Here is a 27,658-nt window from a genome sequence, read left to right as displayed (position 1 = left end):
AAGGCCATGATATAAAATGTGTACATTTGATTAAGAATGCAGACTGAGAAGGAAGGGTCCCTGGTGCAATTTCCCCTACTGTTAGAGGCACGATTTATTACCGCCCAAGTAATGACAGTGCAGACAAAGATGATATTTCAGGTTCAACATTTGTATAATATTGGTTTAAAACAGATCTGACATAGTGTGTAAATCGATCAATTAAATAATGGCAACTTAGCAAGTATTTCTGTGACAAATTCTTGAGAAAGCAAAAAAGTATTCAACCTCTATGACAACAGCCCTAGTAAGTGCAGGCAAAATTTGACATGAAAGAAAGCATATCCCCAAAACACAACTGCTAGGTTCATTGAAAACTACATTTCCCATACGTGTGAATGCGAGTGTGAATGGTTGTGTCCATAGTGCCCTGCGATTGACTGACGGCCAGTCTAGGGGGTGTACCTTGCTCAAAGTCAGCTGAGCTAGGCTCCATCTCATCTGTGACAGCAGCATAGAAATTGTATGCGTGCTTGGAATCACACAGATACTTGATAGATGCCGTGAGATTTCAAATGCCTCTTCAGGTGATTGAGACACCTGTAGCCTTTAGAACACAACTCACATGTGTAGGGTCGGACTCCTGTGTGGTTCATGTTATGAATTTTCAGCTGGGTGCTACTTGAAAAGGCTTTTCCACATTCAGAGCAGACGTAAGGTCGCTCCCCGGTGTGAACACGCATATGACGAGTTAGTTTGTGCGCCATGGTGAAACCTTTTTCGCACACGGTGCATTTGTAGGGCCTCTCTCCTGTGTGGGTGCGTCTGTGTATCTGCAGCTCACCGGCTGACGCGAAAGCTTTGCCGCAGTCAGAACACAGGTATGGTTTCTCTCCCGTATGGGTCCGTATGTGCACGGTAAGGCTTGTTAACATGAAGAAACGTTTCTCACAGTATGTGCACTGATGCGGCCTCTCGCCTGTGTGAATGCGATTGTGACGGGTCAGATCATGTTTGTTCTTGAAGGATTTGCCACAAAGTGCGCAAACGTGTGTTTTCTGTGTTCTGTGGCTCTCTTCATGAGCTTCCAAAGACGCTGAAGAAGAGAACATCTTCCCACATCGTGCGCACTGATTGGACAGCCCAACAAGATGAATCTTCTGATGAAATTTCAGCTCACTCATACTGGAGAACTTCTCCCCACACTTTCTGCATGTGAAGATCCGCTTCTGAGTGTGAAACAGCTCATGCTTTTCCAACTGGCACATCCTCTTATAGCTTTTTCCACAGTGAGAACAGTCAAATGTTCGTGTACTGTGAACACACTGGTGTTTAAATTTGTGCTGTATTGACTGAAAGCTATTGCCACATTTGAGGCAAACATAGGCAGCTTTTGTGCACTGTGACCGCCTGTGACTAGACAGATCCGAGCTTCTCCTAAAGGCCTTTCCGCATTGAGTACACTTGTAAGGCATCTCTCCAGTGTGGATCCTCTGATGTTCCAGGAGTTCGTAACGATAAATATAGCACTTGCTACAGTGAGCGCATCTGTGTGCAACTCTTTGCTGCTGAGGGCCAATGGTAGAGCTGGATGATGCAGAATGGAGAGCTGATGTGGAAGGAGCTGGGGAGGTGGCTAAAGCTTTGTCATCCAAAACAGAAAGCTCAACTGCTGTTCCTTCTTCCTCGCTATTGCTCAGATTTGGCAGAACCGTTTCTTCCCGAGAGCAAATCTCAGGTTCCTGTTGGGCTACAGATACCCAAGTGATTTCTTCCGCATCTGTGGTACTCAATGGGAAGCACTCTTGACTGTCATCATTCAAGGACGAGCTTGTCTCCCTGGTTGAGACAGGGACAGCTAGTGATGAGACGAGCTGTTCTTCTGAGGTAGATGTGTCTATAAAGAGAAAAGACAAATCACTTCATTATGTCCGTGTTGAATTGTTAACCACACTTTCAAGCATTTAATTGAAAGTTGGATTCCATCAAATATTTGCATTTATGCTTGCCATGACATTTTCCTCTCTAAAGTTCAATGACCCTAAAGTCCTATGATTTGGCATTTGACAAAAATGTTTCTGTGAAAATATGCTTCTGAATTTTAATTCCGCCAACTGACATTTAAAAAACAAAACAAAAAAACAATACCTTTGTCAACATAAACTAACATATTGTCATTTATTTCCAAAAAATAACATTGTAGGGGAGGTCTGGGGGTGGGGGGGCGGGGGGGATCACCCAGGGCCCCGCAGAGATTTTTATTTTAACATAAATTAAGTAATATGTAAGACTCTGAAGAGTACAATAAGGCAAACCCCCCCCCCCAAAAAAAACAGAAAAATGTATATTTCCACCGCTCAAGTACATGTTGATGTACAAATTTAAGATTAAATTTAAAATTGCCTCATTTCGTTGCCTTTTTTTTCTGGCTTTAAACTTGAGCCAGGCCCATCTCCGCCTGCACTTGATGCCTGCTTCAAGCTGTGCCATATGAATAGCATCCTCCTCTTTAAGCACTCTCATTCTGGATAAGAATTGACTAACATCATTGTCTGTTTCACTTCATTTTTCACTATTACTAACTTCAAAGACTAATCCCAAATGCATCCTCCATGAAAATATTAACTACAGTGTTTTTCTGTTTTTATTGTCCATTCCTGAATTTGAAGTTAGTTCATTCTGTGTTGTGACATAATCCCTAACATCGCTCCGTCCCTTAATACATTTAACATTAACATCCGTAAACTAATTAGGTAATTGTAAGCGCGTTTCCTAATTAATACAAATTGTACTTGCGGATCAACTCTTGTCGCCGACACTGGCTGATCTGATGAGCAAAAATGTCGCGTAAACATAAGAGTAGCAATAGAGGATGTCCACTCCAGAGGTAGGTAGAGTAGCCAAATATTGTACTCAAGAGTACTTTTACTTACTCAAGTAAAAAGTAGTCCTCCAAAAAAATTACTTGAGTAAAAAGTACAGTGAAATAATTACTCAAGTACTGAGTAAATAGTGAGTATCTTCTGATTTTTTCTTAACGGAAGCGGAAGTCGTAGTTTCGTGCACGAACTAGTTGATAAATAAGCAATAATTGATCAATAAAAGTAGCGAGCGAGATTTAGATCATTGCAACTAGGCTTTACACGATCAGGATTTTTGGGGCCGATCACCGATCAGCAAGTTTAAAAAACAAAACGATAACCGATCACCGATCTGATCACAAGATGGAGCAATGTGTCTATTTACACGACTTGTTCATTTATTGTATATACTGGTGTACTGTATACTGTATCCATCTTTCCATCCATTTTCTGTACAGCTTTTCCTCACAAGGGTTGCGGGCGTGCTGGAGCCCGCCCCAGCTCGAAGTATTCTCTAGCATTTTAGAGAAAAGTTAAAACACCAATGACCTCTAGGGGGCCTTATGTGTGACTTTGATGAGCGCTCCGCTTGACTGACTGGGAGCATTTCCTGGCGACACGCTTCTTATATAGAGGAAAGGCGGACGTGACAGGACAGCGTGCGGACGTAAAGGGGGAAGGGTGCGCGTGAAGGAGGACGCTAAAGGCACGCCCCCAGTAGGTATATAGTGCCGGGGTGTGCATTGTGCAAAACAACATCGGTTTGGCTAAGGACCCCCGAAAATGGCACTTACGAAGAGACACGCTTACCAAGCACAGTTTAAACTGCAAGCTATCAGTTACGCGGAGGAACATGGGAATCGAGCAGCCGCGAGAGAATTCAAGATCACAGAATCCATGGCTCGCAAGTGGAGGAAACAGGAAAACGAGCTTCGCCAAGTCAAGAAGACGAAGCTGAGTTTGCGCGGAAACAAGGCGAGGGGGCCCGAGTTGGAAGACCAACTCGAGCAAGGGATTAATGAGCAAAGAACAGCCGGGAGAAGCGTCTCTGCAGTCACCGTTCGACTGAGGGCAACAACGCTTGCAGAAGAAATTAAAATCGAAAATTTTCAAGGAGAGCAGTCTTGGCGCTTTCGTTTTATGAAACGGGGCCATCTATCCATCCGGCCAAGGACTACCGTGGCTCAGCAACTTCTGGCGGACTACAAGGAAAAGCTGGCCATCTTCCGCTCCTACTGCAGTAAAACGATTGCCGACAAACACATCCAGCCCAACCACATCACCAACATGGACGAGGTGCCGCTCACTTTCGACATTCCGGCGAACCACACCATAGAGAAGGTCGCGTGGTAAGGGACAGAAACTGCCACCTACGGTTTCCAGCCCAAGTCATCGTTAAGGCCAATCAAAAGGGCTGGATGGACGAGGAGAAAATGAGAGAGTGGTGTGTACATAAAGAGACCGGATGTGTTTATTCCCACGCGTCACCGTCCCTGTTGATCTGTGACTCCATGCGCACCCATCTCACAGCAAGTGCAAAAAAAATAACTTTATTGGCCATCAGATAATTACAGTACTGCGCAACAAGACACGTGACAAGGCTAAAAATAAACTAGCTTTTGGATTCATACGTGACGAAGACGCAGAGTTAAATGTCTTGTACGGAGCCGATCGATGACGTCATTGATCGGATCGGCGACTTATGACATGAAAGCCGATCAGCATAAAATGGGAATTATCGTTAGTAAAAATACCGTTACTTCTCAACGGCAGAAGCGGCGGAAGTGTTTTTTCTGGTCTCGTCAACTCCTGTGACTTGTCCAAAGCAGGTCCCGAGTGCACAGGCGGAACCTCAGGCCAATGCGCTTGCATATTCGTCTGCTGCGGAGTAATATTCAGAAATTACATCTGTGTGTGGATGCTGGATGTGTGGAATGGATCTAGCTACCAGCGGTCAAGGAGTGCAAAACAGCCTATGACGTCAGTCTACGTCCCTGCTAATTTTCGTGCGTCACAGACGTGGGACACACAACAAACGAGATCCCTGTACATTGATTGACATGATTTAACTGGCATTATTTTGTTTGTGTTTTTATTTTCTCTTGAAGATGATCAACCTGAAAATTACACACTTTTTCAGAATAAAGCAAAAGAAGTATATGAAGTTGACCAGTGCCCTCTGTTAGGCAGGCAGACATTGATACAGAAAACTAAATAATAATGTATCGCAGACTTACCATTGGTGTTCATCTTTGCTAATTTTCCTCTTTGGATTGTGCCTTTGAGCACGACTGTGAAGTCCTTAGCTTCACAAGCATACTGCATGTAGTCTTCTAGCAGTGACGATGCATCGTCGCCAATCCAAATTGAGGTCTGTTCAAAAAACAAACAGACAAATAAAAAAATCAGTATTAATATGCAGCGCTAAAAAAAATTCTAGTGTGCAACAGTGATGATCATGCCTGTTTAAAATCCGGAATAAGCAACAGGTCGTCCAATCTGGTGAAGAACTCAGACACCAAAGTTTCCAGTGCTGTATCAAAGTCTGGCCCATAATGCACTGGGAACTCATTCTGGGAGGTGAGGATGATGAAGGTTAAATTGTGTTGCTGTACCTTTTTATGTTAAAACTGTGACAAAAATGGACATACACACCTTCAGGAAGTGTTCTCTCCATTCATGGTCATCCACAAGTCTCTGAACCAGTGCTACCAAGTGGTTCTCAAAAGCTTCATTTGTTGGAAGGGCCTGTCACAAATAATAAACACATAGCCTCCATAGAACACCAGCCTGATATTATGTGATGCCTATCAATGAAGAACCAACCACTGAGCACACACCTGCTCTGAGCTGCCTGGTAGAATGCTCTCCAATACGGTTTTAACACATTTAACATCCTGATCAGAGCTTAACATCTGTAAAGACATCTGCAATATACAATGACACACATATTGTTAAAATTATTTATCTGAGCAGTATATTGAAAAACAGAATTTCCAATTCAATGGCATTAGTATAAGGAACTGTACATTGCCAATGAGTCATTGGAATTTTATTAACTCTAACAAGCACATTTACCGTAATTTCTCGTGTATAACACGGACCCCCCCCCCCCCCCCAAAATGGCCATTATACATAGGTATAGGGGAAAATGGACAAAAACTTTCCCATCTTCTAAATGTATGCCACCATCTAGGTTATGAAAAAGATTTTATCCCAAAATGCCACCGCCCCCTAGTTGTTATGAGAAAGGTGTACACTTTCATTCTCATATGCCACCATCACCTAGTGGTTATAAAAAGGTGTAGCCTACACTTTCATTCCAATACGTACGTATGACTGCATGAATGTACAGTTGTGCTCATAAGTTTACATACCCTGGCAAAATTTGTGAAACGTTTTTTTTTTTTTTAATATGACTGATGACTGAACAACCATCATCATTAATTTCTTTATGGTTATGTTTTGTTTAGTGCTAATGCTTTTCGGAAATGCTTGACCATCTAATTTGAATCCGATTAAAATAAAATGTAATGTGTTTCGCCTGGCCTTTCATGTTTTCTTGAAAGAATTGTACACACCTTACAAATTCTGCTTGGGAAATCAAACATGAGCACAACTGTGTGTTTTCTCATTTACTAAATAAAAGTAGGGCTGTGAACTTTCAAAATAAGAGCAAGTAAATAAAAAGAAAGTATTACGTATTCAAATAAAGTGCTTCACTTCAGAATAATTCTTTGAAAAAAACTAACATACATACAGATAATACTTCGTTTTTATCATATGGGTAAAAGCAAATTCATGTATTATAAAAATACATTATACATAGGTAGAAGGGGTTTCCAGAATTTTGAGGTCAATTTGGGGGTGCGTATTATACATGGGCACACATTATACACGAGAAATTAGGGTACTTCTTAACATGTGGTCATGATCATCATTACCTTTATTTTCAATCCCAGAGTAATCAGCTTCCTCTGTCTGTGAGTCAATATATCAGGGATGGCTTCATTCACCAAGGAGATAAACTCCACCACTCTCCCATAATGCTTTGTGCTCCGCAAATGAACCACCTTCCACATGACGGCAGACATCAACCGCAAAGGTGGGACCAGGAGCCTTAGCGAAGGCAAAGGCAGCGGACGTTCTGACCAGCCAAAGAAGCATTGTCAACAAACAGGTACAGTCAGATACACTATTCACGCAAAGTCAGGAAAATTCTTCTGGGTAAAATTTCAATAACCTAGCGAACAACAAAATTGTGCAACAAATTGTGCAAAAAGTACCAATCAACGTTGGACTGTTGGAAATGTGCATTCAAAAATGTTGAGGTCAAATTAAGTTCCCCTGTAAAGGCATTTTTGTTTCATCCTGAAATGTCACTGGGAAGACAAATATCCCAAACTTTTTGTGAGTAGTGTATGAAGGACAGCAAGTAGACAGAGGTAAATATGATTGTCTGAATTAACCATCACTGTGTATATCTGTCTAATCTACTTCAATTATGTCACATAATTTTAACTTGAGTATGAGATTTAACATAGTGAGTGGTGTCCCCCTGGTTGGGTGCCCCCACCGGACGGGCTCGCTGGCTTGGCCCCCCTCTTGTGGGCGGAGGGGTGCACCCTTCCTCAATGTGCCAGCTCAGCAGCTCCGTACACGACTTGACTAACATGCATGTGATATGTTTTTCATTCACTAATAAGTTCGATAGACACACTATAGGCTTTACTTGCTTGAGCTGGGACCACTAATAACAACATGCTATACTAACATATCAATGACTATTGACACACATATGCTGTAGTAACAGATACAGAGAGGTAATATAACAATACCCACAGGCGACCAGTTCAGGGTGTACCCCGCCTCCCGCCCGAAGATAGCTGGGCTAGGCTCCAGCAAGCCCGCGTGTGGATAAGCGGTAAAGAAAATGGATGGGATGGATGGATAATGCATTAATGTTTTATTTGTTACTAATTTATTTTCTGGTTGTTCTTTGAAGTTATATTTAAAGTTGAGTGTTGACAGTTGAATCAACACAAAGTTTTGAAATCAATGAATAATCGTGTTAATGGATTGATGATACATGATTTTAATATCAATCAAAATGATCGTGATTATTATTTTTAGCCTTAATTAGTGTCTTAATTAATTCGGCCTCATCGTCAGTGCGTTAGAAACCTGTACAAACAATGACATTAAAATAAAAAAATAAAAAATCGAAACAAAGGAAACTTTACCCATTTGATTCCAGCGAAGGAACACAATGTTTCGCGGAATGTCTCTCTATTTAAATTGTTTCCCCAACAATCTCGTTCTGCAGTATCTATCTGTTCCCTGCCTCGATTGACAGTAACAACAACTATTTCCTGTGTCCTGAGTCGCCGTTCTTCTTCTTCTTCTTCTTCTTCTTCTTCTTCTTCTTCTTCGTCGTCTTCTTCTTCTACTTCTTCTTCTTCTTCTCCTACTCCGCCTTCTTCTTCTTCTTCATCTTCTTCTCAGCTCCTCCGCCTTCTTCTTTGTGTTTTATAAAGGTCGGTAAGAAAGTTCTGGATGCATTACCGCCACCTACTGGTATGGAGTGGGGATTATAACCCATTTCCACTATATACTGTATTTCAATCCCAGGCGTCGAAACTATGTTGGGAGAAGCAAAAGACGAAAATGAGAAGTCGTCCTGGTCCCTTTTCAGAAAAACAGCCCCAAAGCATGATGTTTCCTCCCCCAGGCTTCACAGTAGGTATGGTGTTCTTTGGATGCAACTCAGCATTCTTTCTCCTCCAAACACGACAAGTTGAGTTTTTACCAAAAAGTTCTATTTTGGTTTCATCTGACCATATCACATTCTCCCAGTCCTCTTCTGGATCCAAATGCTCTCTAGCAAACTTCAGACGGGCCTGGACACGTACTGGCTTAAGCAGGGTGACACGTCTGGCACTGCAGGATTTTAGTCCCTGGTGGTGTCGTGTGTTACTGATGGTAGGCTTTGTTACTTTGGTCCCAGCTCTCTGCTGGTCATTCACTCGGCTAAACACTTATTTTCCACCATCATTTGCTAATAAATATTTTAAAAAAAAAACAGACAATGTGATTTACAGTTATTTTTTTTTCTCTTCTCATTTTGTCGCTCATAGGGGAGGTATACCTATGATGAAAATTACAGGCCTCTCTCATCTGGGAGACTTTGCAAAATTGGTGGCTGACTAAATACCTTTTTTTGCCCCACTGTAAATCTCCTGGTGGTGGCAGTGTACTCTCCCTTTTGCAGTGCTGTGAGGGCTTCTGATTGAATGTATTTGACGATACAGTACTGTGCTGTAACTTGTACGGTTGTCCGATATTTCTAATCATTTATCGTACAGTCTGATCAAAAACATTTATCAACAAAAAAATGGAGATCTATAAGAACCAGTCTGAGCATCTCACAGTCATATCATTCTCTCACAAGATTAATTAAATGGCTATAGTATACACTGTATTTGTTTTGATTACAAGTAATTATATGTCTGACATAATAAAGTTTGTTGTTGCTGTTTGGTTAAAAAAAAAAAAAAAGTGAACTGGATGGACTAATCCAATATTACATTTGTCCACTATGATCGTATTTTAAAGTAACGTACAATTGTGCCGATGCGCAGTAGAAGTTGCAACACGGTGATGGGAGAGCACACGAAATGCAGATGATCTGTAAGGCATTTAATTATGTTCATATCTATGCTAATGCAATTTCTCATTAAACATAGTGCATTTTTAATCTCCGCCACATGTCTAAATGGCTAAAAATCTCATCAATTACAGAGTCATTTTCATTCACGTCGGAACTTTCTGGCACTTCACCGACAAATCAAATGAAAGTAGTCTGGATGAAGAAGTACAGTGCGTTTGTGCGTATCCTTGTGTTTGTGTGTATGCACTGTATGTATGTGTGTTTGTGTGGGAGCTCATTTATGTCACTATTTGGATACTGTATGTGTGTGTGTGTGTGTGTGTGTGTGTGTGTGAGAGAGAGAGAGAGTTTGGATTTGTGTCCATGTCCTGTGAGTGTGTAATTAAAAAAAAAAAAAAGTCTTTTTTTTTTTTTTTTTAACACACAGATTATCCCTCCATCCCAGCTGGTCAGAGTTGGATTTGACCACCCCGACAACCACAGAGAGGAAATCTCTTTGGGTCTAAATCCAAATTGGCACCCTTGATGATTTTTCCCCAAACCCAAAAATGTGGGAGCACAATTCAGATTTATTATTATTAAAAAAAAAAATTAAAAAAAAGACTCTCACGTGATGTGGTTTCACAGACGTCTTGAAGATGTAATCATATGATGAAGACATAAAATAAACATATTATATGTACAGAAATGCAAAGTAAGACAATGACACGTAAAGCATTCAAATAAGCACTTGGACATGCCAAGCAATGACCTTGCAAAGAATTTCACAGTACAATTATTAATATTTGATATTTTAAGTGGATATTTTAGCTTTTAAACACGGTTGAATTATATATGTTTTGATTCAATCCGATCCCTAATTTTCCCAGAATATTCCGGCAATAGTGTCGAGAGGCGATCGTACTGCATTTACTGAGGTATTAAAAACAAATTCAAGCTTGAAAGGGCAACACACTCACAAGGACAGAAAGCTGTGCTGATTCAGCACATCTGTCTTGTTTCCCCCCCCCCCCCTCTCAGAGAGAGATTTGTAATGAGGTCAAATACGATAACTGGTTCCTCATGGGCAAATTATCCCCAAGAAAAGCAAAAATTAGAGTAAGAAAATGCATACGGCGGAAATAAGCGCTTGGCAATGCCAAGCAATTACCTCGCTTCATTAATATTCCTAAATGTTAGCGTTAACAAAAACCGTTGTCATTCTGCTACTTTTGCCGCAGTGACATTTGGAAAACCCAGAAATATGGAAGATATGTGTTATTACATTTAGTAAAGACAATGTAAATGTAATACAGACGAGCAGGTTCTTAAGGAAAATATTTGGTATAAAAATGAGCACGTTATGTGTTTATATAATTTAATCGAATATTGTGTGGTTGTCATGCATGTCACTTAAGTAATATTTCATGATATATACTGTACATATAAATATAATTACAAAATGTTTAAAAATTTCTCTTAAATGTACAACTGCCATGTTTTTTTTCGTTTTTTTTTTTTTACATCATTAACATTACAAAATTAGCTCTTAATGCATCCATGCTTCTCCACCTGCTTCCAAGCGTCAAATGAAATTGTATAAAGAGATTCAGAGAAGTGTGCGGACAACAGTCAAAATCAGGCACATGATTTAGTAATTATTACACGCAGCTCTTCTTTGTGTTGGGTGCACAAACTGACCTCATGATGTGCATAGCGAGAGAAAATAAAATTACTTTGGGTCACAAAATTGTTATTAATACCATTTCCTTGGGTGAATACATTTTAAATAGATTCCCTTGGGATTTCATCCAGTATAGTGGGCAGTATTAAGCCTATCAGTTGACTGAGGGCTGTGTTCTCCCTGTGCTTGCCCCCACATTTCCAAAAACATGTACAACCCCAGTTTTAATGGAGTTGGGACGTTGTGTTAAACATAAATACAAATAGAATACAATGATTTGCAAATCACATTCAACCTATATTTCATTGAATACACTACAAAGACAATATATTTAATGTTCAAACTGATAAACCTGATTGTTTTTAGCTAATATTAATTAACCTAGAATTTTATGGCTGCAACACGTTCCCAAAAAGCTGGGACAGGGTCATGTTTACCACTGTGTTACATCACCTTTTCTTTTAACAACATTCAATGAACGTTTGGGAAACTGAGGACACTAATTGTTGAAGCTTTGTAGGTGGAATTCTTTCCCATTCTTGCTTGATGTACAGTGTCAGCGGTTCAACAGTGCAGGGTCTCCGTTGTCGTATTTTACGCGTCATAATGCACCACACATTTTCAATGGGAGACAGATCTGGAGTCTGGACTGCTGGCAGGCCAGTCTAGTACCTGCACTCTTTTACTACGAAGCCACGCTGTTGTAACACGTGCAGAATGTGGTTTTGCATTGTCTTGCTGAAATAAGCAGGGGCGTCCATGAAAAAGACATTGCTTGGATGGCAGCATATGTTTCTCCAAAACCTGTGTACCTTTCAGCATTAATGGTGCCTTCACAGATGTGTAAGTTACCCATGCCATTGGCACTAACACAGCCTCATACCATCACAGATGCTGGCTTTTGAACTTTGCGTCCATAACAGTCCGGATGGTTCTTTTTCTCTTTGGCCCGGAGGACACGACGTCCACAATTTCCCAAAAAATTTTTAAATGTGGACTCATCGAACCACAGAACACTTTTCTACTTTTCATCAGTGCATCTTAGATGAGCTCGGGCCCAGAGAAGCCGTCGGCGTTGCTGGGTGTTGTTGATAAATGGCTTTTGCTTTGCGTAGTAGAGTTTCAAGTTGCACTTACGGATGTAGCGCCAAACTATATTTACTGACATTGGTTTTCTGAAGTGTTCCTGAGCCCATATGGTGATATCCTTTACACATTGTGTCGGTTTTTGATGCAGTGCCGCCTGAGGGATCAAAGGTCACGGGCATTCAATGTTGGTTTTCGGCCTTGCCGCTTACATGCAGTGATTTCTCCAGAGTCTCTGAGAGATGATATTATGATATTATGGACCGTAGATGATGAAATCCCTAAATTCCTTGCAATTGTACGCTGAGGAACATTGTCCTTAAACGGTTCGACTATTTTCTCACGCACTTGTTCACAAAGAGTTGAACCTTGCCCCATCTTTACTTGTGAAAGACTGAGCAATTCAGGGAAGCTCATTTTCTACCCAATCATGGCACCCACCTGTTCCCAATTAGCCTGTTCACCTGTGGGATGTTCCAAACAGGTGTTTGATGAGCATTCCTCAACTTTCTCAGTCTTTTTTGCCTCCTGTCCCAGCTTTTTTTGGAACGTGTTGCAGCCATCAAATTCTAAGTTACCGATTATTTGCTAAAAACAATAAAGTTGATCAGTTTGAACATTAAATATCTTGTCTTCGTAGTGTAATCAATTAAATATCGGCTGAACATGATTTGGAAAACATTGTATTCTGTTTTACTTATGTTTAACACAACGTCCCAAAGGTATTGGAATTGGGGTTGTATTATAAGAGGTAAGCCATTGCTTCTTTTCTGGTATCATACACTCAGTAACCACAACAGTAGGCACACCTGCTAATGGAATCAAATGATTGTTCTGACTCTCAAAATGCACTGCATAGAGTTGTTTGTAATATTTTGATGACAGCATTTACCTAATGACCTCTGAGTATGATGCATATCTTCTACATCAGTGTTTCCCGACCGTTATTGAGCCAAGGCACCCATTTTACATTGCAACAATCTCACGGCACCAAACAAAAATGTCACAAACAGTATTAATACTGAAATGATGATCTTTTCTCATTTTACTTAAAAAATGAACTACCCAGTGTGAAATGTGGGCCTGTTTAATAGAATACAAAGCTGATATAGTCGCAGGAAGCCATGACTTATTCTGTTGTATGAATGTCTAGTTTACTTTCTGCCACTGAACGGAAGAGCATTCAATTGTTCTGCCTGTCGATATATGTCGCTGCCATAAATAGATGTACAAAGATATAGTTGCAATAAATAAATAATGTTCCATAAAAAACAAGTGGAATTTGCCCATCGTTCATCAAAATAGAACTGAAGGCCCTCAACATCCCCCTGGGTGTTTCAATGGAATAATATTTTGTATGATTCAGATTAAAATAGGCAAATCTATTTGACCAAGATTTGCTTGAAGCATATTTTTTTCGTAGAGAAAATCAAACCTGCCCCACACAACCTGATCTCAAAGAAAAGTTTCCTCATACTTTTCATGAGGCTCCCCAAGTTCAGAGTCTCTGGCTAATAATCCGATGACATCCGAGAGGTCACTGGCTGCCCTGGTCACGCTGTCATAAGAAGGTGGTGAGGACATTAGAGAGCCCTCTGTTGTCTCTGGAAACTCCCCTCCCACAGGCCCATAGTGATGGATCATAGTTGCTATGAGCCCCTCTGTCTCTGGAGCATTTTCCACATCGACTGCAGTCTCATAGTTGATTTGTCGGTAAAGGTAAGAGGCCTGCTTCATCTGCCGGCGCACCAGATGCCTCCTGTAACACCTCTGAATGATGATGGCCGACACCCCCTCCAGTTTGTGTCTCAGTGTGGAAGTGATGGGCTCGTGAGAAATCTTGGAGGGGTTGGTCATCATGAACTTCTCCTCCATTTGCTGTTTGAGGGCATCCATCTCCCCCGACTCTCCCAGGACCCGCTTTGTGAAGGCAAACAAGATATCCAGGCAGTGGATTCTATCGCCACTGACCATGGGGAGGTCCATAGAGATCAATTTGATCTTGTTGGGCTTGGCGATGCGCAGCGGCTCCGACAGAGTGTCGGCAAAACTCGACAGCATGGAGAACTCGATGAACTGTGTGGCCTCTGAATCAAACTTCTCCCAAACCTCGTAAAACATCTCAAAGTCATCTTCGCTCAGAGGATCTGTACTCTCCTCTGTGGCGACGCTGAAGTTCTCCAGAATGATCGCAATGTACATATTGACCACAATGAGGAAAGAGATAATGATGTAGCTTACAAAGAACGCTATCCCCATTGAGGGGCTGCCACAGTTACCTCGAGTATTTGTGCCAGTATTGACAAAATTAACATTGCACTCATCCGGGGAGCTGGACATTATTGGGCTCAGAAGGTTGTCCCAGCCGGCCGAGGTACTGATCTGGAAAAGGCAGATCATACTATTCCCAAAGGTCTCGAAGTTAAACATGTCATCAATTCCGTCTTGTTTTTTCACATAGGCAAAGTTTGCCATGCCAAAGATAGCATAGATGAACATGACAAGGAAAAGCAGGAGGCCAATGTTAAACAGCGCCGGCATGGACATCATTAAGGCAAACAGTAAAGTCCGTATTCCTTTGGCTGCACGTATAAGTCGAAGTACACGTCCTATCCTTGCCAGGCGGATGACTCGAAACAGGGTCGGAGATACAAAATACTTTTCAATGATGTCAGCGAGAACAATCCCTGTAAGGAGAGGCAGAAATACAGAATGTCTCATCGAACCGAAATGTATCTTTTTGAAATGACTGAATGAAATGACCACACCTCTACCTACCTACAATGGAGAGAATAATCACCACAAAATCAAAGATGTTCCATGCGACTGTGAAGAAATAACAACGGAGGGCAAAGATCTTAATCAGGCATTCCGTTGTAAAGATGACAATGAAGACCAAATTAATCTTGTTAAGAATGGACTCCATGCGGTCCGACTGCTCGTCCGTCTCCACCATCATTGTTAGCATGTTGACGATGATCAGCATCATGATCATGATGTCAAAGGCTTGCTTGGACACCAGATCGAAGAAGAACGCTTGGAGAATGTTCTGAGTTGCACAAAGACAAACAGAATCGGTAACTGATCGAGAGTCCTTACCGAGACGGAGATAATAATGCTCATTTTTTACTGACACTGTCAAAGAATAAGGTAACAATACGTGTATTATTTTACTGGTTTATAGTGGTGTTGAACTGTGTGTTGTTTTGGTTGCCCTATTTAACCAGACGCGAAGCTTGAAATATTACATGTGATTCATTAAAAACATCTCTGTATGATGTAGTGCACGTCTATAGACTACTAATTTCAAATTACAATCATGAGTATATGGATAATGCATATATATTAATGAATACATTTCAAAGAAAAGCAACTTTATTATCTCCTAAGTTTTCAATACAGTTCTTGTTGATTGGGCTATAACTATATTGACACTCGAGAATGAATGTTAAAATTCTGCACACATATAAATATTGAACATATTTGGACATGAGGAATGGTAGCGATACTTTACCGCTGGTCTTGGTATTGGCTTTTGTGGCTTTTTACTCCCTAACTTCTTCATAGCATTGTAGTATTTCTTCTGTTCCTCAGTCATGAAAATGTCCTGTCCACCTAAGTATAATCAAACATAACCCCCTGACATTATTTTTGAAAGACAGCAACATTGAAAACATGAAATACAGTAGAACCTCGACATTTCCTGTTAGACAACAGCTCAGCTGTGTGTCTATATGTTTTTTTTTTTTTTAATGTAACACCGCCACAGAAGGGTACCGGTAAGAGTGACGATTAAAAACATCTGATGATGACCATAAAACTGGGTCTTATTGTGATTTATGACGTTATTGTTTTGAAACCAATTATGGCAGCACTTCTTTCTTCAACTTCTCTTGACAATTGTATGACAGTTAAGGATGTCAAGATCTTGCAAAACATTGTCTATACTGTTAAGAATATATGTTTTTAACCAAAAACATTTGAACAAGTCAGAGGTGAGTTGTTGTCGATGTTAGCGGTTCCACCGTAGAGCACTTGTAAACAATACAATTCACTTTGTTTAACAATGTGATGCACGCTTGCAAGAAAAAGTACGTCAACCATTTGGAATGTCTTGGATTATTTGCATTAATTGGTCATCAAATGTGATCCGATCTTCATCTATGTTTACAACAATTACAACATGCACAGTCAGGTTGGTCAGCGCTCTGACTGGGCAACTCCAGAAGGCATATTTTCTTCTGTTGAAGCCATCCTGTTGTTGAATTACTTCTTTCCTTTCAATGTTGCACGGTGTGTCCAATAAAAACATGAAAACATAATTGATTGTGCGGTATTAAATTAAGCAGACTGGGTTGTCCGCGGTTGTGACGTTAGATGAAGAAAATACATTTTATTTTCAATTTCGGAGGAAATCTGAGTACTGTAATTCCAAAAGGTTACCTTAGTTTTTCTGGAAACTGTACGTGTTTTTTTGTGACAACTGTTTTCAAATTCCAATTTCGAATCACATGCAAGTCACAATGATACTCATCTTTCTTTTCTGCTGATTGAAATTATCAATAATGACGCCGATGAAGAGGTTGAGGGTGAAGAAGGAGCCAAATATGATGAAGACAACAAAGTAAAGGTACATGTAGATGTTGATTTCTCTGATGGGTTGCTCCTCCACCTGAAACCCAAAAAGTTCATCAAGTTCAAGTCAGATGATTGCAGTTCGGTTTCTGATTTTTAGTCTGTGTGGAGTTACTGTGACACACTTACTCCTCTCGAATCAACAGCTGCATGCATTATTTCCATCCAACCTTTAAACGTTGCCTGTAATGCAACATTAGTCCACATTATTGTCCGGACAATGCCTTGTGCCATAACCATTGATGTTTTTAATGAAAAAAAAGAGTGTTTGGAATAAGAAAGGTGATGATTCATTACGCTCATGTTAGGTTAAATGGAAAGTGTAAATTGCATGAATGGTTGGTCTATGTACAGCAGGGTGGACCACACCCCTCACCTAAAGTCTGTTGGGATAGGCTCCAGCTGACCTGTGACCTTCAACAGGAGTAGGTAAGTGGATTTTTAACTGTACTGGATTTTGTCAGATGTACAAGTGCCTCATGCTGTGGCCAGTGAAAGATTCTATATGCTGCTCTCTGTGACTATTCTCTGAAGTTGAAATGATGCTCCGCAAGAAACTTACCACTTGTAGAAGGGAAAGGTAGCCCAGTCCCACGTTGTCAAAGTTGACCTTCACTTTTGTCCAGTAGTACTGAGTGTCATTCATGGCCAGACAGTCTGATTTATTGTTGACTATTATGAAACTGTGGATGAAGCCTGTTCTGTTCACACACTTTCCGAACTTTCCCGCAAACAGGTTGACTCCCATGATGCTGAAGATAAGCCAGAAGATGAGGCACACCAGCAGCACATTCATGATGGAGGGGATGGCTCCAATCAGAGCATTCACTACCACCTGGTGAGCAACACAAAGAAGACAATGCAATACAAACCAGGACTACCATATTCATTTCTGCTCATTACGGTAATCAATATACACGCATGCACATGTGATGTAGTTGTCGACGCGGTGGTAGCAGGGTGTTATTTGTGTTTGATGATATGCCCACGTGCCTCGTACACATCGTTCTAATGGCCGTTCGTTGTGGCAACAAACGCTCACCGTCGGTCCAGCAGTATACGGGGCAGGGTGCATAGTCGTTCACTTGCATCAAAACGGGGCCAAATTTCAGTGAGATGAGAAAAACTAAATAGTACAGTATAATAGTATGTGACTTTTGTGACACAAATCCTGGATGTTAACGTTTCTGAAAATGTTTTTTTTTTCTGCAAATGATGATGTTGCCCATTGCGTGGTATAGAGATGCGGTATGTAGCAGTCTTGTTTTTAGTCTCACCCGCATGCCCTCAAATCTGGATAGAGCTCGGAGAGGCCGCAAAGCCCGCAGGGTCCTCAGCGATTTGATTGCAGTAAAGTCGGAATAACCCAGTGAGTTTGCCGCCAGGCTTATTAGGGATACCTACAATAGCAATTGAAATGTGTTTGGCGTTTTGAGTCTCATAAGATACAAATGTGGTCAACAAAAAAGTAGCCAAGCGCTTGAATGTCAAGCTAGAGAAAAAAAAACAAGAATCATCTCTCGAAAGCTCTCGTTTGGGAGAACAACTTTGAGTTTTCTGGGACATTCCACAGTTAGGAAAACACAACAATATAGAATTTGTGAGGCTTAGATTTGGTTTGGTTGTTGAACCATCGTTTAGAACATTTAGACCTCCACTCTATTCTACATCCAAAACAGACAAAACAAAATGACATTCCGCTGTTGAATGACCCTTGAGTGATTGCTATCAATGAAAATGGAAGGATGCCAATGAGACTAAAGATGGCAAAACACAGACAAGTATGCATATATGTGCACAATGTGTCCATGCATGCATACCCAGCTATATATGCATATAACATATGGATATATATCAAATAGAGTGAGTTTTATAAAGAATGTTTAACAAATTAGCCAAATTTGTTACCAATTTGAGCTAATGGGTTTTTTTTTTAATAACAATTTAGCACTCAGAACGTCCCGATGGTCTGAATTTCTTTATAAAAGTCTATTTACGAATGTGTTTGTCCAACATATCTAAAGAAGATACTCAAGGTTAATAGTCTAAACCGAACAAGGGGTTGTCTTGCACTCCCAATTTCAGGCAGAAAAACAATAAAAAGCACGAAGAGAAGTAATCATGGAAAGATGCAATTTTTTTTTAGCGAGTAAAAAATTGTACAAATCAGTCATGCTAAACCAACAGAAAATCAGTGAAACACTAATTGAAATTGTACAATGTCCAAATCTCTAACTATTTTAATGTTTACCAAGATGAATTGGCTAAACTGATCAGGATAGATCTTCTGTAGATAAACCTTACAGTATGCAGTACTGAAATTGTTTTGATATAAAAGCCAAAGTCGTGAAGTCTCATCAAATGATGAATTGAGGAGGATTTAGTTCTGTCATGAGAAATGCCGTCTTGTCAACAATTGGCTTTTGATATCATAACAAATTGCAAAGTGAAAAAAAAAAAAAAGATACTTGTGATGCAGATGCGAGCTTCATTTCTGGAGCTCATACTTACCTGGGACCTGCTAACTACAACTTACCCTAACAATAGAGCGGTCTGTAGCAATCTGTGTAACAGCAGGTAAAATCAGAGGAAGTCAAGGCAGGCCACGGGCTGCTTGTCTCGCAGCAGTTTGGTTGGTAGGCACAACCCTATTTATTTATTTATTTTTAAACCCACAATGCACATGTACAAAAAACTCTCAAATGACTGCATCTCATTTGGAGAAATACTGAAATTGTGGGCCAAATGCTGCTGTGAGAGCAAAACATTGGAAAAAAAAAAACAAGAGCAGAAGAATTCTGGTAAATCAATTTAGGTCTTAAAATCCCTGAAAAGTAGTAATAGTTAACAATCTGACAATTACCACTGTAAAACACTCGAAACATGCATACTGCAATAGAAATTCAGCCTGGGACAGGGTTTAACTCAAATTATATTTCATACACAGCATTTTTATTCACTTACATCCACAATGAGAAAGTCGAGCCAGCACCAGTAGTTGGTGAAATACTTCTTGAAGCCATATGCAATCCATTTAAGGAACATCTCCAGCACAAAGATGTAGGAGAAGACCTTGTCTGAATACTCCAACATCACTTTTATGACTTTTCTCTTCTCAATGTAGATATCCTCGAATGCCTGCAGTCAAGAGAAAGCAGTCTGAGGTGCTGTCAAAAGCTACAACATTAGGTACACCTTCGGAAAATCTAACATGAACCAATACAAAACCTATTATTAAAAAAATTGCTTCTGCAAAGACACAGTATATACTGTGAAATTATGTTTAACGTTGCTGTGATGTGGTGTAGAATTGCACTGTATCATCTTTGATGTTTGTCATAGAGCGCCTGGATGTCCCACAGCACTAGTGGCAAACTACAGTATTGTGTCAACAAATGAAACCAAAGTTGAGTTTTTTAGAAGGTACACAAGATGCTCTGTGTGGAGAGAAAAAAGGCAGAGCACACCACCATCAAAACCTCATTCCAACTGTGAAGTATGGTGGAGGGGCACCACGGTTTGTGGCTGTTTCACTAGCTCAGGACCTGGATGTGTTTGCTATCAGTAAGAACTTTAGCTTTAGCTCCAGAACCCCTAACAGTAGATAAATGCAATGAATTTGCTTGTTATTTTAGTAAAAAAAAAAAATACAATCCATCAGGTTAAATATCAGCACAAATCAGCAAAATGATAAAATGATACTACATCTGAAGCCACCCAAGAAATACTCTTTTACCATGTCAGAATTCGATACAGTTGACCAAAAAATTGGGGAGAAAACGGTTCAGCAGCTGAAACCATCAACGAGCTGTCTTGACTCAATACCATCTGATATTTTCATAGCTATTGTGAAGTCTGTGCTAGCTGATTTGCAGCTAATAATCAACTGCTCACTTCAGTCAGGCGAGTTTCCTAATTAAAGTAGCTGCCATTAAGCCTCTCTGTTAAAAAAAACCCAAAGACCAGGTCTGAAACCTTGGTGTACTGATAGATTCCGCCTTGACTTCCAACAGTCATATAAAATCAATTACTAAAACTGCCTTCTACCATCTGAAGAACATATCCAGAATGAAGACTTGCATGTGCCAAGCAGACCAGGAGAAGCTCATCCATGCTTTTATCTCAAGTACAGTTGACTATTGTAATGGTCTTCTGTCAGGACTCCCCAAAAAGAGCATTAAACAACTGCAGCTCATTCAGAATAAATATATACTTGCCTTTCCTCAACCAACCTTGCAAACAAATATACAGCTCCAGTACATCAGACAATCTACAAAATAATTGCCTCCTCAAATCATGACACAAAGGACAATAAAACCAAAAATGCAGTTAATTTTCATTAACATTTACTGTCGCTGACACAAACAAATATCTGCGCCTCCTCTGGGACGGAGTGGAAACGTCCCTGTCTCCAGAGACAGAGGCAGAGTAGCAGACCTCAACTGAGCAGACGTTGATCTCTGAGCTCTGGTCAGGTTCAGTGTGACATACTGTATGGCTCAGGACCAAAATAACCTTTTAACATAATGTAGGTTCACATTTCAAAATCAAGTTCATTAATTTCACCAACATTAGATCTAATCTTATTCCTATCGATAAACTGGAGATCAGCATCAACAAAATTTGTTTCCATCTGCACGCTTCAAGTGTATATATTGGATAGGTCCCAATTAAACATACAGTGAGTCAATCTAGTGTCCGACATAATTAATCTATTCCATAAATGTACCATATCGCAACCATATCTCACTTCACATGGTTCCCAGCCCATGTCTCCATACAGAGCTAAGTTGGGAGCATTTTTATGTACACCAAGGAAATATCTTCATGCTCTACACTGAACCTTTTCAGTAACATACATGTTGGACCCAAAGTAGCTCTAGCACACTGTTTGATGAGTTTTCCTGTATGTGGGCACAAATACATAGATTCATTGTCGTAATTGGTTTTAATAATAATAATTGTTTAATTTGCCTGTCAAGCATATTTTCAGGGTTATTTGAATCATGAAGTATTCCTAAAAACTGGTACAAATTGATATCAAAAAGCTTCTGTACAGAATTTACAGTGTCTCCCTGTCAGTCATGGCAGTAAGGCATACTCTTCCATGACCATTTAGACTGAGACCTCAAAATCCAATTGGTATTGCAACTTTTATCTTGTTAACAATACACAAAGGAGGCAAAATACTGTACCAGAGCGCCACTGCTGAGTAGGATCATGAAAATGATGAAGGTTTCAAACCAGCTGTGTTCCACAATCTGGTAGCAGGTCTTTCTCAGTCTCCACCAGGCCTGGCCCAGACCTTGGCTAATGTCGATATCACAGCACTGGCAGTGCTTCACGCACACTGAGCGAAAGTGTGAAAGCACAAAGAGTATAGACTTTGAAACGTGACATGATGCAAAACTGAAAAAAAGGTTACATTGAAAAGTGGAATCGTGCAGTTCCATCTCTCGAATTGGAATGTACAATAAGTTGTATACAAACTTTCTGGGAAGCATTCCTCTGGCTCCATGCACTCCTCAGCCAGCTCCGACAAATTGTCCAGCTCCTCACCAGGCTTCCTCAGATCCACCGTGCTGCCTTCTGAAAGGCTTATGTTTTCCTGGGAGATAGCGGTCTCAAGGTTACCAATTCACAGCGCAACAATGAATATACTATATGCTTACAAAGTATTAAAAGTCAGTCCCAGCAAACCATTAATATGTTTAAAAAGCAAGATAAATTATAACCGCAAAATCATATACTGGCTCAAATAGTAATCCAATACAAGAGCTGTATCAAAAATGTGGATTTTACAAAGATAATAGTGTTCAGTTTTGATTTACAATATTGTTTAAAGGGAAAATATTATGAAAATGAAATTTTTAATTGCTTGCATACAGATACAGTGGGGGGAAAAAGTATTTTGACAGCTGCAAATGGTGCAAGTTGTCCCACTTAAAAAGACGAGAATTTTCATCCTACTGTAGGTTCACTTCAACTGTGAAAGACAGAATATGGAAAAAAAAAAATACAAAATCCAGGAAATCACATTGTATGATTTTTTTAAAAACAATTTCTTTGTATATTATTGCGGAAAATAAATATTCAGATAATCAAAAGGTTTAACTCAATACTTTGTAATGAAACCTTTTGCAACCGTTTGCAAGTACCGAGGTCAAACGTTTCCTGTCGTTCTTGGCCGGGTTTGCACACACTGCAGCGGGTATTTTGGCCCACTTTTCCATGCAGATCTTCTCTTGATCTGTTATTTTTGGGGCTGTCGCTGGCCAACACCAACTTTCTACTCCCTCCAAGATTTTCTATTGGGTTGATGTCTGGAGACTGACGAGGCCACTCCAGGACCTTGAAATGCTTCTTATGGGGCCACTTCTTAGCTCTGCTTTTGGGATCAATATCATCCTGGAAGACGCAGCCACTTTCCATTTTCAATGCTATGACGGAGGAAAGGAGGTTTTTGCCCAAAATCTCACAATATACGGCCCCAGTCATTCTCTCCTTAATACGGATCAGTCGTCCTGTCCCATTTGCTGAAAAGCAGCACCAAAGCATGATGTTTCCACCCCCATGCTTCACAGTGGGTATGGTTTTCATTCTCATTCCATTGCATGGAGTCCCAGGTTGAGGGAGATTGTCAGTCATCTTGAATTGTCTCCGTCTTTTAATAATTACGCCAACAGTCGATCTCTTCTCACCGAGTTGCTGACCTATTGTAAAGTAGTTAATCCCAGCCTTTGAAAATGTTGTCCCTGGTGTCCTTAGAGAGCTGTATGGTCTTAGCCATGGTGGAGAAGTTAGGGTCTGACTGTTTCAGGGTGTGGGCAAGTGTCTTTTATACAGATTAGGAGTTAAAACAGATGCCTTTCATACGGGTAATGTGGAGGATAGAAGAGCTTCTTAAAGATGAAGTAACAGGTCTGTGCGAGCTAGAATTCTTGCTGGTTGGTAGGTGTCCAAATATTTATTTTCCGCAAGAATACACAAAGAAATTGTTTTAAAATGATACAATGTGATTTCCTGGATTTTTCTGTCTCTCACAGTTGAAGTGTGCCTATGATGAAGATTACAGACCTCCCTTTTTAAATGGGAGAACTTGCAAAATGGGTGGCTCTCCAAATACTTTTCCCTCCCCACTGTATATGGGTCTCTGGAGGGCCTGCCTACCCATCAAATAGAGCACACGGATTAGTTATATTGACAGCGGAAGGTGGAGATCTTCGCTAGTGAGGTAGATAAGATTGAGAAATTTGAGCTGATTTCAAGCCTCTCGGCAGAAAAACGTCTGGGACTCAGGAATGCGTGGGCAGTTTTAATTCATATTTCACGTTTACTGAGGCGCCATAGAAATGTCCCTTTTAATATGAGTGTGGGGAAGATTAGTACGTGTCTGGGGAGGTTGATTCAGCTTTAAAATATGTATAATAATAAAAAATAAAGAAATGTGGTTGCTACAAATTTCATCTACTGCAGAGGTGGTCCGGAACGTACCGGTAACCCCCCGTGATGAATGAGGGATTGCTGCACGTGTCTGCTTAACGTATACGGCCTCTTTCGTGTAGCCTAAATAATACAAGACATTTTGATGCACTAATGTGGGATGTCATTAGATTGTAGAGCTTCCACGTTTCCACACTACTGCAAGACAGTTAAGTAATGTATAATATCCACGTCATTATAATGTCTATTAAATAACATATGATATGCAAGTCTATTCCCAAGGAGAACAGCTGCATTGTAGCTAGCTCACCGACATGCATGCCCTTTCAATCTCCTTTAAACCTTAATACTGTTTTGATAAGATTCGACTTTGTTGTAAAAGCAAAGCATATTTAATACAATTTGTGGGACAGAGGTCAGTCTCTATCCTATAAAAAGGTTTGAAGTGATCATCCGCACAATCTAGACAGAAGATTATGAGAGGGATACATGGGAATATCAAATGAATTGGAAACAGTTGCACATACTGTACAGTTGTTTTAAAGGGTTCTCCATTTTCTCCCCCACCTGTTACACCTACTGATCTCTCCCGAGTCCCAGAAGATGATCACGACCTATCCCCCCGTGTTCAGCAAGGACCTGGCCATCTCTCTTCCCCCCACCGCCCCTATGACTGCGCCATTGACCTTGTGCCGGGAGCCCCTCTTCCGTCCAGCCGCCTCTTTAATCTTTTCCCGTCCTGAAAAAGAGGCTATGGAGCGTTATATCTGTGACTCCCTGGCTTCAGGACTCATCTGACCCTCTCTGTCCCCCGTGGGGGCTGGTTTCTTTTGTTTGTTGAAAAGATACCACTCTCCGCCCCTGCATTGACTTCCGAGGCCTCAACGACATCACTATAAAAAGCAAAGCTCCACTACCCCTTATTGAGCCCTCCTGTGAACCCCTTTGCGACGCCCAGATATTCCCGAAATTGGATTTACACAACGCATACCATCTCATTCGGATCAGAGAAGGGGACAAATGTAAAACGGCTTTCAATACCCCCTTTGGACACTTCGAGTACCTGGTCATGCCGTTTGGATGAACCAGCGCCCTTGCTGTTTTTCAAACTTTCATCAATGACGTCCTCCGCAACATGCTGAACTGGTTCGTTTTTGTCGATCTTGACAACATACTCATCTTCTCCCGCTCCCCTGAAGAACATCGCCAGCATGTCCGTCAAGTCCTCCAAAGCCTTCCTGAAACCTGAAAAATGTGAATTCCACCTCTCTTCCGTTCACTTCTTCGGCTACATCATCGCCAAGGGACAGGTACAACCAGACCCAGCAAAGTTCCAAGCAGTCGTCAACTGGCCCATTCCCTCCACCCGGAAGGAGCTTCAAAGTTTCCTGGGTTTTGCCAACTTCTATCGACGTTTCATCTGTGACTACAGCAAGGTTGCTGTACTTCTCACCGGTCTCACCTCCACCAGCTCACCTTTCCATTGGACCCATGCTGCATCGCAAGAATTTGAACGCCTCAAAGAACTGTTCACCAGTGCTCCCATCCTGCGACACCCTGACCCCTCCCTCCAGTTTGTTGTTGAGGTTGATGCCTCTGACATGGGAGCGGCAGCAGTCCTTGCCCAGCATGACTCAGTTTCTCAAAAACCTTTTCTCCTGTCGCCTGTCTATATCCGAGCGTAACTATGACGTCGGGAACCGTGAGCTGCTAGCCATCCTGGAGGAGTGGAGCCACTGGTCGGAGGGGACCGTTACACCCTTTATTGTATGGACTGACCACAAAAACCTAGCCTATCTCTGTTCCGCCAAGCATTTTAATCCCCGGCAAGCTTGCTGGGCTTTATTTCTCAGCCGCTTTCATTTCTGCCTCTTCTTCCGCCCTGGTTCGCGCAATGGCAAGCCTGATGTCCTCTCCCATATGTTTGTACCCCCTTCCAGTCCAACTGAACCAGAACCCATCCTACCTTCCTCGTGCTTTGTAGGAGCAGCTACTTGGAAAATCAAACAGGTGGTTAAAGAGGCTCAGAAGACTCACCTGGACCCCAAGACCGGACCTCCCAACCGTCTGTTCGTACCCGATTCCGCACGCTCTTAGGTCCTTCAGTGGGCCCACAACTCCAAGCTCACCTGTCATCCCGGCATCACCCGCACTGTCCATTTTATCCAGCAACACTTCTGGTGGCCCAATCTAGCCAAGGACACCAGTGACTTTGTCCTAGCCTGCTCCGTCTGTGCCCGAGGTAAAGCTTCTCATCAACCCCCAGCTGGTCCGCTGCACCCCTTACCCATTCCGAGCCACCCCTGGTCCCACATCTCCCTGGACTTAGTCACCGGCCTCCATCTATCTCCATCTGAAGGTAACAGCGTCATCCTCACCGTTATTGACCGGTTCTCCAAGTATGTTCACTATGTACCTCTTCCCAAATTGCCCTCTGCTCTTGAGACTGCTAACCTTCTTGTCCTCCACGTGTTCAGACTTCATGGTATCCCTGTTGATATTGTATCGGACCGGGGTCTTCAGTTCTCATCCCAGGTCTGGAAAGAGTTCTGTAAGGCGGTGGGCGAAGCAGCCAGTTTGTCTTCCGGCTACCACCCCCAAACCACTGCTCACCATCCTGCCTCCTGGTGCACCTTCCTCCCGTGGATTGAATATGCCCACCACTCCCTCACCAGCTCCGCCACAGGTATGTCCCCTTTCATGGCATGCTACGGTTTGCAACCTCCGTTGTTTGTTACACTCACTTTCACAAATGAGCTAGTATGTTTGGAATCCTAAGCAGGTAATTTCTTTGTCAAACTTTGTCACTCTTAATTCAACTGAGGTAGGCTCCAAATCATCAGCACCCACCACCCGGTAGCCCTGCATAGGATAAGCTGTATAATGATGAAATAAAGTATGTAAAATCTCAGGTACCGACCAAGGAACCACATACCTTGCAGGCGCTGCCCCGATTGGATAAGTACAAATTTCATAAACAAATACAATGAAGTCAATACATTCTTGTTAAAAAAAAAGGGTGCAACCCATCCTCTACTTTCTACTGCATGGTTACTATCGAGGAACGCTCGGTGCTATGCTATCTTGCGCCATGCCAGCTTTCTACAAGTTTCGGGTGCCTAGCTAGTGTGCAGCCGCTCCTCTAAGTCACTAATCGCCTCCATGGCAGCAAATAAGCTACCCTTATGAAAAGTATCATTATTGTGAAGCAATAACAGAAGAAGATGGAGAAGCTATACTAACTGCTAAGCTATCGTGAAATTTTGGTTTGGCTGCAACCACGCTACAGCCAACCAACTATGAACAGCAATTTAGCAGGCA

At 41.3% G+C, this 27,658-nt stretch overlaps 2 protein-coding genes across 3 annotated transcripts in view; both read right to left on the bottom strand.

The window, feature by feature from the left end:
* Positions 1 to 59: 59 nt before the first annotated feature.
* LOC133488825 (zinc finger protein ZFMSA12A-like) lies at positions 60 to 8,290 on the bottom strand. The gene is made up of 7 exons (XM_061797214.1): positions 8,084 to 8,290; positions 6,785 to 6,987; positions 5,681 to 5,767; positions 5,496 to 5,588; positions 5,303 to 5,413; positions 5,078 to 5,213; positions 60 to 1,876 (listed from the first exon to the last, which is right to left on the bottom strand). The coding sequence occupies exons 1-7, from the start codon at positions 8,085 to 8,087 to the stop codon at positions 519 to 521; spliced, it is 1,992 nt and encodes a 663-aa protein (XP_061653198.1). The 5' UTR covers positions 8,088 to 8,290; the 3' UTR covers positions 60 to 518.
* Positions 8,291 to 10,514: 2,224 nt separating this feature from the next.
* Positions 10,515 to 27,658, bottom strand: part of LOC133488824 (sodium channel protein type 4 subunit alpha-like) — a 47,599-nt gene continuing 30,455 nt past the window's right edge. The window contains exons 18-27 of one of the 2 annotated variants that reach the window (XM_061797213.1): positions 22,385 to 22,502; positions 22,090 to 22,244; positions 19,859 to 20,032; positions 18,172 to 18,294; positions 17,457 to 17,729; positions 17,024 to 17,077; positions 16,790 to 16,931; positions 15,774 to 15,874; positions 15,038 to 15,308; positions 10,515 to 14,946 (exon numbers count right to left, since the gene is read on the bottom strand). In XM_061797213.1, the coding sequence (XP_061653197.1) occupies positions 13,715 to 14,946; positions 15,038 to 15,308; positions 15,774 to 15,874; positions 16,790 to 16,931; positions 17,024 to 17,077; positions 17,457 to 17,729; positions 18,172 to 18,294; positions 19,859 to 20,032; positions 22,090 to 22,244; positions 22,385 to 22,502 (2,643 nt within the window). In that variant the 3' untranslated portion in view covers positions 10,515 to 13,714. Of the gene's footprint in view, positions 14,947 to 15,037; positions 16,932 to 17,023; positions 17,078 to 17,456; positions 17,730 to 18,171; positions 18,295 to 19,430; positions 19,458 to 19,858; positions 20,033 to 22,089; positions 22,245 to 22,384; positions 22,503 to 27,658 lie in introns of those variants that run through there. The other variant, XM_061797212.1, reaches the window with a different exon arrangement.

This window comes from Phyllopteryx taeniolatus, chromosome 14, assembly GCF_024500385.1.
Source record: "Phyllopteryx taeniolatus isolate TA_2022b chromosome 14, UOR_Ptae_1.2, whole genome shotgun sequence".
NCBI lineage: Eukaryota > Metazoa > Chordata > Actinopteri > Syngnathiformes > Syngnathidae > Phyllopteryx > Phyllopteryx taeniolatus.
The sequence above is the reverse complement of the archived record's forward strand: the minus strand, read 5'-3'. Positions and strand labels throughout refer to the sequence as shown.